Here is a 14,144-nt window from a genome sequence, read left to right as displayed (position 1 = left end):
TGGGGAGAGGCTGGAGGGATGTGGGGTGGATTCTTCCCCTCCTTCAGTGTCTAGACCCAGAGGTCCCCCGTCCCCGTGCTTCCCCCAGGGAGTCCTGCCTCTGGAAGGTGGGCCTGAGCATTCCTGCTGCCCCGCGTGTTCCCAAGGGCCTGGCGTGTACTGTCTCTGGCCCTGCATCTCTCATTGTGGTCACCGGCCGGGGCAGACGGCTTCTCAGTGGTGCTGGTGTGAGCAGTTCTCTGGCCAAAAGCGCCCGAGTTCCCATGAACTTCAGCAGGCTCCACTTGCCCTTGGCCTGCCTGCCTCGTCCGCCACCCCAGGGTCCCAGCTGCATGTTGTGAAAGGTGGGGACAAGTGCAGCAGGCTTGTGAGGCCATGTGGAACGAACGCTGGAGGTGCTTGTGGGCTGGTCGGGGATCCCCTAGCGGGAGGAAGGACAAGCAGTTTGGGATGGGGACCAGGGTTCCCTCTTTTTATCCATCCGTGTGCAGAATGCATTTTGTTCTGTGCGTGAGCTGTGCGGCTGTGCACCACTGGTGGAAACGCGCTGCTGGCTGTGGGCGCTCTGCCAGTCAGCTGGGCAGCACCCGAATGCCTCCTGGGCAGGCGCTTAGCTTGCAGGCCACGCTGATGGGGCTTTCTGGCCGTGCAGGGTCGCTCTCCCGGGGGCAGCACAGCAATTGCTGCATGCAGTGCTTAACGTGTAACGAGCAGCGTCAGGCCAGTTTTACATTCAGAATGGAGGCAGTGAGCCTGGCTGCAGGTCTTGGCTCTGGCACCAGCCCAGAGCGTGACCCCTGACCCTGAAGCAGTGCAGGCCCCCAGCCCAGTCTCGCCCTCACTGGATTATCTTCCAAGCAGGGTAACTTCATGGGCCCAGGGTGCTGCAGCTGCCCCAGCCCTGAGCCCAGGCCATGGGCTGCACAGTTCTGGCAGCCTGCCTCCCTGCGCTGGTGCCTCTGGCAGTGCCTGGTGCCGGAGGAGCACCGGCCATGCCCTGGGCAGGCAGCGATTGTGTGGCTGGCCTGCCGTGGCCTGCAGACTGTACGGTTTGTGCCATGGGCTCTGCAGCCGCAAGGTGATTAATGCAGCTGCTGTCAGGGAGGGGGAGCGCGGCGCTGTAAGGCCATCACCCAGCCAGCAGGTCTGAGCCCTTCACAGCGCCTCGCCCGAGGTGGGGTGCCCTGTGTGCTGCTGGGGCCTCATGCCTGGGGTGGAGGGAGCCTGTTCCTGCCATTCTGCTCCCTGCAGGGAAGGCCAGGGCTGGGGGAGCTCCCACCCCACGTGTAGGACTGGCTGGCTGCTCTGCTCAGGGGGGTGGTGGCTTGGCTGGGTCAGTCCTGCATGTGGCTGGGGGCCTGATGGACAGCCCCAGGCATGAGGGGTCTCACACTGAGGAGTCCCTGGAGCAGGGCGGGACCAGTGAGGGCTGGGCTGGGCTGCAGTGACTCCTGGAGCTCAGGGGTCCCGGCCCCTGCAGTGCTCAGGTCTCAGTTGTGTGTTTAAAAATAACCCTCTGGCGGTGAGGCGGGGCGGCACTGAGGGAGGCTGAGGCCCAGCGCACAATGGGAGGAAATGGATGGGCTCGCGAGCATTGTTCCGCTGCAGACGCTAGTTTCCTTCGCCCTGCAATGGGGACACTGACATTCAAACACAAAGCAGCCTCCAGGCGAGCTGGCCAAGGTGGCTGCACCCTGTGCCTTTGGGATACCACAGCTGGGGTCCAGCAGTGTGGGACTGCCTGACCCAGCAGCTGAGCACGTTGCTGCAGTGGCCGTGAGTATGGCTGGGTGGGCAGCAGGTGTGGGCAGCTGCTGTCTGTCGGGAGGGTGAGGGGCTGGTGTGCCTGCTGGCGGGTGAGATGGGTGTGGGAGTGTAACGGGCCCAGTATGTCACAGCAGTTCTTTTCCTTCCCCGGGGAGGGTCTCCCAGCAGGGCCGTGGAGACGGCCCCTTGGCTTCACCCTCCAGCACAGAGTGAGAGACAGCTGGGTCTCCGAGGGGGCAGAAACCAGGAGCCTCTGCACAGGGCGAGTCCAGCCCCTGTCCTCTCTCAGGCTCAGGCTCAGGCTCAGGCTCAGGCTCAGGCTCAGGCTCAGGCTCAGTGCCTGGACGTTTGCTTGGGGCCCTATGGACAGCCAGTTTCTCCTGGCTCCAGAGATCTGACTGTGAGACAGCAAAGTTCCCTTCGCTGGGGGTCCCTGCCAGCCTGGGAGCTGGGGCTGAGCTGTATCCGCCTCTCCATGCTGGCTGCGGGTGGCCTGGCCTGGCCCAGCCTGACCTGACCCCAAAGGAGGTGTGGTGTGTGCCGGCTGTGGGGACAGCGGTGCAGAAACAACTAGCTGCAGAGTCCCAGAAAGCTGCTGTAGCTTGGTGTAAATGGGTGCCTGGAGTGTCCCCTCCTCTCAAGCCACAGCCAGCCTGCCTCAGTTTCCCTTTCTTGGACTGGTCAGCTAAAACTTCCCCAGGCTTTGGGCTTCAGAAGTCCCTGCCCTGGAGGAGGGGCGATTGATATGCAGCAAACCCCAAACCTGGTCTGGAACCAAGCTGAGCCATCCTGCTGTGGCAGCTGCTTCCTGCTGGCGTCTGCCCTCACGCCCAGGAGATTCTGCTAGTGCCCACTTGCCAGGATCCCCGTCCTGCAGCTCCGGGCTGGCTGTGGAGGGAGATCCCTGGACCTCTCCCAGGGGTGGCTCCTAGTAACCAGGGTAGGCTGGCCCCCTGCTCCTCTAGGGCAAGCGATGCTGCTTTCTGCGGCTGGCAGCAGGTCCCAGCCAGGGGCCATTTGGGCTCTAGTCTCGCTGCCAGGGCTGGAGCTGGCCTGTCTTGTCAAAGCACCGTTGCTAGAACTGCATCCGGGCTGTATCTGCACCCTGCCCTCAGCGTGGGGGCAGCTGGTGCCCAGCGCCTGGAGCTTTCAAGGAGTGTCTGGCTCTCTGCCTGCCAGGAAGTCCTCGTGCCTGGATCCGTAGCACTGCTGGCAGCCTGGTCTCTGGCTCCCCTGTCCAGCAGCCTCTCCCCCTCACAGGTATGTCACCATGCCGAGTGCCAGCAGCTGAGCCACAACCGTCCCCTGCACCTGTGTGAGGCCTGCGACCGCCACTTCCACAGCGCCATGCACTTTGACGGGCACGTCCGCTTTGACCTGCCCCCCCCAGGTGAGCGCTGGGGCTGCAGCCGGTGAACGTAACCCTCCTCCCAGCTGGCCTTGTCCCTCGGGCTCCTCCTCCTGCCGGGGCAGCAGTGAGCCACACTGAGGCTGGCCTGCTGGGGGATTTGCCCTGTTCTCCCCCCTGGGGGCCCGTTCCCAAGGACTGCGCCTCCCCCGGCCCCCCCCAGGTCAACCGCCCCTCCCCTGGGCCCTGCCACAGAGTGCAGGCAGGCAGGGAGTGGGTTCTTGGGAGCCAGGAGCAGCGAAGGGCCCGTTGGCAGAGGGGCTGCCCCATGCTGCTACAGGGGCCCCATCTCCCAGCCAGAGAGCTGCTGCCCAGGGTGCTGAGCTCCTGGACCACTGAGTCGGTCTGTGCCTGGGGCCTGCAGGAGGTGACCCCCTGTCTTTGCTGCTGCAGGTTCCATCCTGGCCCGGAACGTCTCCACACGCTCCTGCCCCCCCCGCACCAGCCCCGCCTCCGACCCGGAGGAGGACGACGACGGGCTGCCGGATGGGAGAGGGTGAGTGTGCCAGGGGCTGGGGCGGCACTTTGCCTCCTGGGCAGCGGACAAGACGGGCCTGGGCCGGGCTGGGCCGCTGGGCAGCTGCACTTCGCAAGCCGGACCCAAGGCCTAAGGTTGCGGAGGAGGTTCTGGAGCGTGCTCTGGGCAGGCTCCCCGTGTGACCTCGGCCCCTTTCTCTAGCCCTGGCCACTGCTGTGCCAGCTTGCCCCCCTCACTGCTGCGCAGAGCCTGTGCCTGGGGCCAGCCTCTGCGAGGTGACAGAGCCTGGCGCAGCATGGCTGGGAACCCACCTCCATGGCAGTATGGGGAGCAGCTGCTGCTTTTCCTGGGTCTTCGCAGTCTTCTCAGCACCTGGTCCCAGCGTGCAGCAGGGGATGGGGGGCTCTGACCACCATCACTTTTCCCAGGCCCAGTCCCCATCCTTGTGCACTCGGCCCCACGTGCCTGGCCCCGTGCCCTTCCCGTCCTTGTGCACCAGACCCCAAGCGCCCAGCCCCATCCTCGTGTGCCTGGCCCCGTGCCCTTCCCGTCCTTGTGCACCAGACCCCAAGCACCCAGCCCCATCCTCGTGTGCCTGGCCCCGTGCCCTTCCCGTCCTTGTGCACCAGACCCCAAGCGCCCAGCCCCATCCTCGTGTGCCTGGCCCCGTGCCCTTCCCGTCCTTGTGCACCAGACCCCAAGCGCCCAGCCCCATCCTCGTGTGCCTGGCCCCGTGCCCTTCCCGTCCTTGTGCACCAGACCCCAAGCGCCCAGCCCCATCCTCCTGTGCCTGGCCCCGTGCCCCACCTGTTCTTGTGCACGAGACCCCAAGCGCCCAGCCCCATCCTCGTGTGCCTGGCTCCGTGCCCTTCCCGTCCTTGTGCACCAGACCCCAAGCACCCAGCCCCATCCTCGTGTGCCTGGCCCCGTGCCCTTCCCGTCCTTGTGCACCAGACCCCAAGCGCCCAGCCCCATCCTCGTGTGCCTGGCCCCGTGCCCTTCCCGTCCTTGTGCACCAGACCCCAAGCGCCCAGCCCCATCCTCGTGTGCCTGGCCCCGTGCACCCACCCTGTCCTCGTGCGCCAGACCCCAAGCGCCCAGCCCCATCCTCGTGTGCCTGGCCCCGTGCACCCACCCTGTCCTCGTGCGCCGGACCCCAAGCGCCCAGCCCCATCCTCGTGTGCCTGGCCCCGTGCACCCACCCTGTCCTCGTGCGCCGGACCCCAAGCGCCCAGCCCCATCCTCGTGTGCCTGGCCCCGTGCACCCACCCTGTCCTCGTGCGCCGGACCCCAAGTGCCCAGCCCCATCCTCGTGTGCCTGGCCCCGTGCACCCACCCTGTCCTCGTGCACCAGACCCCAAGTGCCCAGCCCCATCCTCGTGTGCCTGGCCCGTGCACCCACCCTGTCCTCGTGCACCAGGCCCCAAGCGCCCAGCCCCATCCTCGTGTGCCTGGCCCCGTGCCCTTCCCGTCCTTGTGCACCAGACCCCAAGCACCCAGCCCCATCCTCGTGTGCCTGGCCCCGTGCCCTTCCCGTCCTTGTGCACCAGACCCCAAGCACCCAGCCCCATCCTCGTGTGCCTGGCCCCGTGCCCTTCCCGTCCTTGTGCACCAGACCCCAAGCGCCCAGCCCCATCCCTTGTGCCTGGCCCCGTGCCCTTCCCGTCCTTGTGCACCAGACCCCAAGCACCCAGCCCCATCCTCGTGTGCCTGGCCCCGTGCCCTTCCCGTCCTTGTGCACCAGACCCCAAGCGCCCAGCCCCATCCTCGTGTGCCTGGCCCCGTGCCCCGCCTGTTCTTGTGCACCAGACCCCAAGTGCCCAGCCCCATCCTCGTGTGCCTGGCCCCGTGCCCTTCCCGTCCTTGTGCACCAGACCCCAAGCGCCCAGCCCCATCCTCGTGTGCCTGGCCCCGTGCACCCACCCTGTCCTCGTGCGCCAGACCCCAAGCGCCCAGCCCCATCCTCGTGTGCCTGGCCCCGTGCCCCACCCTGTCCTCGTGTGCCAGGCCCCAAGCACCCAGCCCCATCCTCATGTGCCTGGCCCCGTGCACCCACCCTGTCCTCGTGCGCCGGACCCCAAGCGCCCAGCCCCATCCTCGTGTGCCTGGCCCCGTGCACCCACCCTGTCCTCGTGCGCCAGACCCCAAGCGCCCAGCCCCATCCTCGTGTGCCTGGCCCCGTGCCCCACCCTGTCCTCGTGCGCCAGGCCCCAAGCACCCAGCCCCATCCTCATGTGCCTGGCCCCGTGCACCCACCCTGTCCTCGTGCGCCGGACCCCAAGCGCCCAGCCCCATCCTCGTGTGCCTGGCCCCGTGCACCCACCCTGTCCTCGTGCGCCAGGCCCCAGCCTCATGTGCCAGGTGACCCTTGTAACTGTGTCTGTGCTGTGCAGGGACAAGCAGAACTCGGTGCTGAAGCTCCCCAAGAGGAAGGCCCGGCGCAGACACACGGATGTAAGGAGCTCGACTTTGCCTCTTGGGGGCCCTGGCCACTGGCTCTGGGCTCGGCTGCTGGATGTGGGCAGGGACCCAGTAGCTCGGAGCAAGTGTTCTGTGCAGGGGCCCAGGGGCCTCGCATGGCTGCCGCCTGAGCCCTTCGGCAGGCCGGGAGTTCTGCCTTCAGCACCTCGGGTCTGAAGGGCGGGTGGGGAGCCTGTGCTCGTCCATCCCAGCCCCTCACAGAGGCCCGTGAGTGGCCCCCAGCCCTGTCTCCAGCCGGGGCTCCTGCCGCGATGGCTCCCGCTGCATGCTGCCTCTGCCGGCTGTGAGCCGGTGGCTCCCCAGCCAGGTCGGACCCACCTGTGTGAGGAGACAGGCTGGGGTGTGGAGGGGCCGGGAGTGGTGCACATGCACGTGCAGGTGCAGGGCGGTCAGGCATGTGGAAGTGGGGGTGCTGACTTGACAGGCTCCATGGCTCGTGGGAAGTGTCTGTGCTAACCCCGGCTTCTGCCCCCAGGACCCCAGTAAGGAGTGCTTCACTCTGAAGTTCGATTTGAATGTGGACATAGAGACGGAGATCATCCCGGCCATGAAGAAGAAATCTCTGGGGTGAGTCCTGGCCGGTTGCTGGGCTGCATTTGCCTGGGGCCCTGCTTCTGGCCATGGGCAGGACTGGGTCTGCGACACTGGGCTCCAGCAGAGGCCATCTCAGCTGGGTCCCAGGGTGGTTGGCTGTGGACTCTAGCCCTGACCCAGGAACTTGTGTGTGTGCCCTTGGCACAACCCACCCTGGTGGTGCTCACCCTGACCCCTGGGCTCAGGCAGGCGCTGCTGAGCCACAAGTGAGTGCCTCAGTGCCCTTCCCCAGGCCTGCTGGTTCACCCTGCACTGGCACCACCCATCACAGTGAGTCCTGGAGCTGCATCCAGGAGCTGCCTGGGAGGCAGCTGTGTTTGACTTTGCCATTCACTCAAGGAGAAACCAGCTGAGTGCCCCACTCAGGTCACTGCCGCCTTCTGTTCCCCACAGGCTTTGCCTCCCCGAGCCATCTCCCCAGCCCACTGTCCCAGGGGTGGTGGTGTGTTAACTTGCAGCGCCCCTGCTGTCGTCTGTGCCCCATGCGCTCAGCAGGGTGTCTGTGGTGCCCTGGTGTGGGAGCCATGGCACTCCCCTGCCACCGGCTGAGCAGGGTGTTTGGTGGTCTGGGGGAGCCTCGCCAAGCTTTTTGAAGCTACACATCTCCTAGACCTGGAAGGGACCTCAGGAGGTCATCTTGTCCAGTCCCCTGCCCTCTTGGCAGGACCAAGCACCATCTCTGACATCTATTTTCCCCAATCCCTAAATGGCCTCCACACGGATTGAACTCACAAACCTGTGTTTAGTGGGCTAATGCTCAAACCACTGAGCTAAGCTTATAGAATCACAGAATCATAGGGCTGGAAGGGACCTCAGGAGGTCATCTCGTCCAGCCCCCTGCTTCAAGCAGGATCACCACTAAGTCATCCCAGCCAGGACCTTGTCCAGCAGGGACTTAAAAACCTCAAGGGATGGAGAATCCACCACCTCTCTAGCCAACGCATTCCAGTGCTTCACCACCGGCCCGGGGAAGTAGTTTTTCCTAATATCTAACATACACCTCCCCCTCTGTAACTTCAGACCATTACTCCTCGTTCTGCCATCTGACACCACTGAGAACAGCTTCTCACCCTCCTTTTTAGAGCTCCCCTTCAGGAAGTTGAAGGCTGCTATTAAATCACCTCTAAGTCTTCTCTTCTGTAAAGTAAACAAGCCCAAATCCCTCAGCCTCTCCTCATAGGTCTTGTGCTCCAGACCCTTAATCATTTTTGTTGCCCTTCGCTGAACCTCCTCCAGCAAATCCACATCTTTTTTTATACTGGGGGCCCAAAACTGGACACAATATTCCAGATGTGGCCTCACCAGTGCTGAGTAGAGGGGAACAACCACTTCTCTAGATCTGTTCAACATGCTCCTCCTAATGCACCCAATATGCTGTTAGCTTTCTTGGCTACAAGGACAAAGTGTTTACTCATATCCAGCCTTTCATCCACCATAACCCCTAGGTCCCTTTCCATCGTACTGCTGCTGAGCCAGTCGGTCCCCAGCCTATAACAATGCTTGGGATTCTTCTGCCCCAGGTGCAGGACTTTACACTTCTTGTTGAACCGCATCAGGTTTCTTTTGGCCCAGTCCTCCAATTTATCCAGGTCACTCTGGATTCTCTTTCTACCCTCCAACGTATCTACCTCTCCCCCTAGTTTTGTGTCATCCGCAAACTTGCTGAGGGTGCAATCCAGTCCCTCATCCAGGTCATTAGTAAAGATGTTGAATAACACCAGCCCCAGAACCGAGCCTTGCAGCACTCTGCTTGAAACCAACCGCCATCCAAATATCGAGCCATTGACCACTACCCGTTGGGCCTGACCATCAAGCCAGCTTTCTATCCATCTTATAGTCCAAGGATCCAATCCATATTTCCTTAACTTATGGACAAGAATGTTGTGGGACACCGTATCAAAAGCCTTGCTGAAGTCAAGGTATATCACATCCACTGACTTCCCTATGTCCACAGAGCTTGTGACCTCGTCACAGAAGCTAATCAGATTGGTCAGGCAGGACTTGCCCTGGTGAATCCATGTTGGCTACTTTTGATCACTTTCCCCTCTTCCAAGTGCTCCAAAATGTATTCCTTGAGGATCCCCTCCATTATTTTCCCAGGGATTGAGGTAAGGCTGACCCGTCTATAGCTCCCTGGATTGTCGTTCTTTCCTTTTTTAAAGATGGGGACTACATTTTCCTTCTTCCAGTCATCCGGTATCTCCCCCAGTCTCCAAGAGTCTTCAAGGATAATGGCCAAAGGTTCAGCAATGACCTCTGCCAATTCTCTCAGTACCCTGGGGTGCATTAAATCCAGACCCATGGACTTATGCACATCTAATTTTTCTAGATATCTCAGAACTTGTTCCTTCCCCACAGATGGCTGCCCTCCACCTTCCCGTACTTCATCATCTAGGACTGTCATGGGGAAGTTGACTTTGTCCGTGAAGACTGAGGCAAAAAAAGCATTGAGTACTTCATCTTTTCCTGCATCATCTGTCACTAGGTTACCTCCCTCATCCAGTAACGGCCCCACACCTTCTCTGACAACCTGTTTATTGTTAACATGCTCGTAGAAACCCTTCTTATTACTCTTCACATCCCTTGCCAGCTGCAGTTCCAATTGTGCTTTCGCTTTCCTGATTACTGCCCGGCATTCTCCAGCCGTATGTTTATACTCCTCCTTAGTCAACTGTCCATGTTTCCATTTCTTGTACGCATCCTTTCCGAATTCAAGCTAATCAAGGATTTCCCTGTTAAGCCAAGCTGGTTGCTTACCATGTTTGCATTTCTTACTATGCAGAGGGATGGTTTGTTCCTGTGTCTTCAGTAAGACTTCTTTAAAATACTGCCAGTTCTCTTGAACTCTTTTCCCCTTCATCTTCGTTTCCCAAGGGATCCTGCTCATCCGTTCTCTTAGGGAGTCAAAGTCTGCTCTTCTGAAATCAAGGTCTGTATGTTACCGCTCACCCTTCTTACTTTTGTCCAGATCCGGAAATCTACAATCTCATGGTCGCTGCAGCCCAGGTTCCCTCCCACTTCTATTCCTTCTACCAGTTCTTCCCTGTTTGTGAGCAGCAGGTCAAGTTGTGCACGTCCCATGGTCGGTTCCTTCAGCACTTGTACCAAGAAGTTATCCCCAACATTCTCCAAAAACTTCCTGGATTGTCTGTGCGCTGCTGTGTTGGTCTCCCAACAAATGTCCGGATGATTAAAGTCTCCCATGAGAACCAGGGCCTGTGATTTGGAAGCTTCACTTAGCTGCCTGAAGAAAGCCTCATCTCTCTCCTCTCCCTGATCTGGCAGTCTATAACAGACACCAACTACAACATCACCTCTGTTACTTCCGCCTCTGAGCTTAACCCAAAGACACTTAACTGGGTTTTCTCCTTCCTCATACTGGAGCTCTGAGCAATCATACTGCTCCCTCACATAGAGCGCAACTCCTCCTCCTTTTCTGCCGTCTGTCCTTCCTAAACAATGTGTAACCTTCCATTACCGTGTTCCAGTTATGCGAATTGTCCCACCAAGTCTCCATTATTCCAACCATCTCATACTTGTTTGACTGTGCCAGGGCCTCTAATTCTTCCTGTTTGTTCCCCAGGCTGCTGGCATTAGTGTACAAGCATCTTAGAGAAGGGGCTGATTGCCCCAGTTTCTCCTCTTCACCCAGGAAACCCACTTGATTGTTCCCTCCTCCTTCCCCACTTACCTCAGGGCTTGTGTCACCTTCCCCCGACGACCCTAGTTTAAAGCCCTCCTCACTATGTTTGCAAGCCTGCCTGCAAAGATGCTCTTTCCTCTCTTTGTGAGGTGGATCCCATCTCTTCTCAGCAATCCCTGTTCATGAAGAAGAATCCCTTGGTCAAAGAAACCAAATCCTTCCCTGCTACACCACTTACGCAACCACGCATTTACCTTCTGCTATTCGACGATCCCTATGCGTACCCCTTCCTTCCACAGGGAGGATAGATGAGAACACCACTTGTGCACCGTATCCCTTGATCTTCCTTCCAAGGGTTACATAATCCCCCGTGATCTTGTCAAAGTCGCTCTTAGCTGCATCATTGGTTCCTACGTGGAGAAGGAGGAAGGGGTAACAGTGTACAGGTTTAACAATTTTTGGCAGGGACTCTGTAATATCCCGTATTCTAGCTCCAGGCAAGCAGCAGACTTGCCGGGATTCTAGGTCTGGGCAGCAAATGGGTGACTCTGTCCCTCTTAGGAGGGAGTCCCCGACCACCACAACCCATCTTTTCTCTTAGAGGTGGTGGTGGTAGAACTCCCGTCCCTAGGGCTGCGCATCACAGGCCTTGGAAACTGTGGGGACTCTTTCAGATCCAGTCCTTGTGAGGCATCAGCCCCACTTATCTCTGCTGTATCACCTGTGGGCTACGTCTACACGAGCCCCAAACTTCCAAATGGCCACGCAAATGGCCATTTGGAAGTTTACTAATGAAGCGCTGAAATGCACATTCAGCGCTTCATTAGCATGCGGGCGGCCGCAGCACTTCGAAATTGACGCGCCTCAGCGCGGCTCATCCCGACAGGGCTCCTTTTCGAAAGGACCCCGCCTACTTCGAAGTCCCCTTATTCCTATCTGCTCGTGGGAATAAGAGGACTTCGAACTAGCCAGGGTCCTTTCGAAAAGGAGCCCCGTCGGGATGAGCCGCGTCAGTTTCGAAGTGCCGCGGCCGCCCGCATGCTAATGAAGCGCTGAATATGCATTTCAGCGCTTCATTAGTAAACTTCAAAATGGCCATTTGCGTGGCCATTTCGAAGTTTGGGGCTCGTGTAGACACGGCTGTGGAGAGAGGCTCAAAGCGGTTACTTAGCTCCACTGGAATTGGACAAACTGGAACTTGTTTTCTCCTCCTGGGAGTAACACGCTCCCAGTTCTCCTCCTTGTTTTGGGCAGCCTCCTGTTCCTGCAGTATCACCTGTTGCCTTCTATCCAGAAAGTCTTCACCCTCTCTGATGGACCTGAGGGTTGATATTCGCACCTCAAGTCCTTTAACCTTCTCTTCTAGAATGGCTACCAGCTTGCACTTGGTACAGAGAAAATCCTCCTTTCTGTCGTTCGGGAGAAAGACAAACACGGCACATGACATGCAGGTCGCAACAGACCTCTCACCAGCCATGTCACTCTCCAGTATTCCCTTTTCAGAGATCCCTTGTTTCTAGTGCTGCCTTGAGGGACACAAGAGAAACACCGTATAAGAAAAGCAAAACAGGTATGTGGCTCCTCCCAAAGGTGAACTCCCAGGCAAACTCCCTGTTCGCTGCTCACAGGGTTTGCTGGGGCTGCCTTCTTACAGAGGTGCTAACTGGTTTGGCCCAGCTCAAAGCCTTTGCCTCCAGTCTAATCAGCCCTTGAAGGCCCACCTGGAAGGAAGCTCTCCCAATTCACATCTTGCAAACTTGCCAAACTGCCAAACATGCTTTCCAACTGCCCCTCTCTGCAAAACAGATGCTCAGGCACACAGGCAGCAGCTATGCAAACTGCCCCCTCTGCAAAATCAAACAAATGCACAGACACACACACAGGCAGAAATTCAACCCACCAGCTCACAATGCAGCCCCCCAAATGCCACACTCATCTGAGCTCCTCTAGGATGCTTTCCCAGGCAAACTCCCTGTTAGCTGCTCCTGTTTGCTGCTCACAGGGTTCGCTGGGGCTGCCGCCTTATAGAGCTGCTAGCTGGTTAGGCCCAGCTCAAAGCCTTTGCTTGCACGATAGGGAGGGATATCTCAGTGGTTTGAGCGCTGACCTGCTGAATCCAGGGTTGTGAGTCCAGTCCTTGAGGGAGTCATTTAGGGGTCTGGGGCAAATAGATTAAAAAAGTCTGTCAGAGATGGCGATTGGTCCTGCCAAGAGGTCTCGATGACCTCTGAAGGCTCCTTCCAGTTCTCTGAGATAGGTATAGCTCCATATATCCAGGCCGGACACTGGCCTCAGTGGTAGCAGGAGCCCTGTGTATGTCCCCAGCGCTCTCACCAAGCTCCTGCCTGGCACAGAGGGCCCAGCCCCTTCTGGTTCCAAGCGGGTGCAGCGCGAGCGCAGCTGGGGCAGGGAGGGAGCAGCGCTGTCTGTCTCTGCCCCACAGAGAGGTGCTGCTGCCGGTGTTTGAGAGGAAAGGCATCGAGCTGGTGAAGGTGGACATTTATCTGGATCAGTCCAACACGCCTCTGTCGCTCAGCTTTGAAGCGTACCGCTTCGGGGGCCACTACCTGCGAGTGAAAGGTGCGCCCGTGTGCCCCGGCTCAGCAGCGTGCCTCTGGGTGGAGTCCGGGTGCTGTCCTGCAGCATCAGCTCTGCGTGTTCAGCCGCACCCCACTAGGCGCTAGCTCGGCGATGTCCCGGGCTGCCCAGGGAGTGAGTGGGGGAGACTTTCCCCTCTGGGGGCACCTGGAAAGATTCAGGGCTGGTGTGGTTCGACTCTGCCCACGGAGCCAGAGAGACTCTGCTGAGCTCCCAGTGCGTGCCACGTGTTGGCAGTGGGGGCAGAGGGCAGGCCTTGTTCCACATGGCACTGCCCATGCTAGGTCCCTGGGGAGCCGGGGAGGGAGGCAGGGAGGGCCCAGAGTTATTCCTGAGGTGTCCAGCAGGGGTCACCCTCCGAGCAGTGCAGCAGCCTCTGCACCTGGAGCTGTGCTGCCCTGGGCCAGGAGCCCTGGCAATGGCTCCGCTACCCAGAGCCAAAGCTTGGAGCTGGCGCTCGAGCTGCGCCCACTGGCTGAGCCCCGCCCTGTGCTCCCCTCACAGCCAAACACGGCGAGGAGCTCAAGGTGGAGCAGGCCGTGAAGGACGTCAAATCGCTGAGTCTGCCCATCATGCGCTGCTCTGGCGCTGCAGCCCCCTTCCCCGTCGCGCCCATTGGACAGCGGCTGGAGGAGCCACCCTGCCGCCGGGAGAGCACGTACAGCGTGGTGAGTGGGGGAGCAGCAGGGGCGGTGGCTGCCTGGGCGCTCGGTGGAGCTGTGGAACGAAGTGAGGCTGCTGGTGGCCCGTTGTGAGCACTGCTGAGACAGTGCCGTACAGAGCACGGACAGCGACTCCTGGGAGCTGGAGCTGGCACTGGTGGAGCTCAGCTCTCTGTGGGCACTGGGCCTCTCTGGCGGTTCTTGTTGTGAAACACCGTCCTGGCCCAGGCTGCAGCTGGGAGAGGTGAGTGCCTGGGGTCAGCACAGGTGGCTCTGTGTCTTCCTGGGGCCGGGGTGCTGCCTCCCTTGTGCTCTGTGGCTGGGAGCCGGTCTGGGGATGGCTCTGGCTGTCAGCGAGCACACGGATAAGATCAGGATGCAGACACTAAATGGGGCTGTTGGTGGCAATTGTGTGTTTGGCCAGCAATGGTTTCAGCTTCTACAAAGTTTGGCACGTTATAGACTAACAGAAATTTTGGAGCATAAGCTTTTGTGGGCAGAGACCTGCTTCAT

At 59.7% G+C, this 14,144-nt stretch overlaps 1 protein-coding gene across 6 annotated transcripts in view; it reads left to right on the top strand.

The window, feature by feature from the left end:
• The window catches only part of PLEKHG5 (pleckstrin homology and RhoGEF domain containing G5), a 77,612-nt gene that overhangs the window by 36,498 nt on the left and 26,970 nt on the right, over positions 1-14,144 (top strand). For 5 of the 6 annotated variants that reach the window (XM_074975644.1, XM_074975646.1, XM_074975645.1 and 2 more), the window contains 6 exons: positions 3,028-3,157; positions 3,569-3,671; positions 6,047-6,107; positions 6,610-6,701; positions 12,815-12,951; positions 13,474-13,637. In XM_074975644.1, the coding sequence (XP_074831745.1) occupies positions 3,028-3,157; positions 3,569-3,671; positions 6,047-6,107; positions 6,610-6,701; positions 12,815-12,951; positions 13,474-13,637 (687 nt within the window). Of the gene's footprint in view, positions 1-1,657; positions 1,777-3,027; positions 3,158-3,568; positions 3,672-6,046; positions 6,108-6,609; positions 6,702-12,814; positions 12,952-13,473; positions 13,638-14,144 lie in introns of those variants that run through there. The other variant, XM_074975648.1, reaches the window with a different exon arrangement.

This window comes from Carettochelys insculpta, chromosome 23 (genome assembly GCF_033958435.1).
Source record: "Carettochelys insculpta isolate YL-2023 chromosome 23, ASM3395843v1, whole genome shotgun sequence".
Lineage (NCBI taxonomy): Eukaryota > Metazoa > Chordata > Testudines > Carettochelyidae > Carettochelys > Carettochelys insculpta.
Note: the sequence above shows the minus strand (reverse complement) of the source record. Positions and strands in the feature narration are given on the sequence as shown.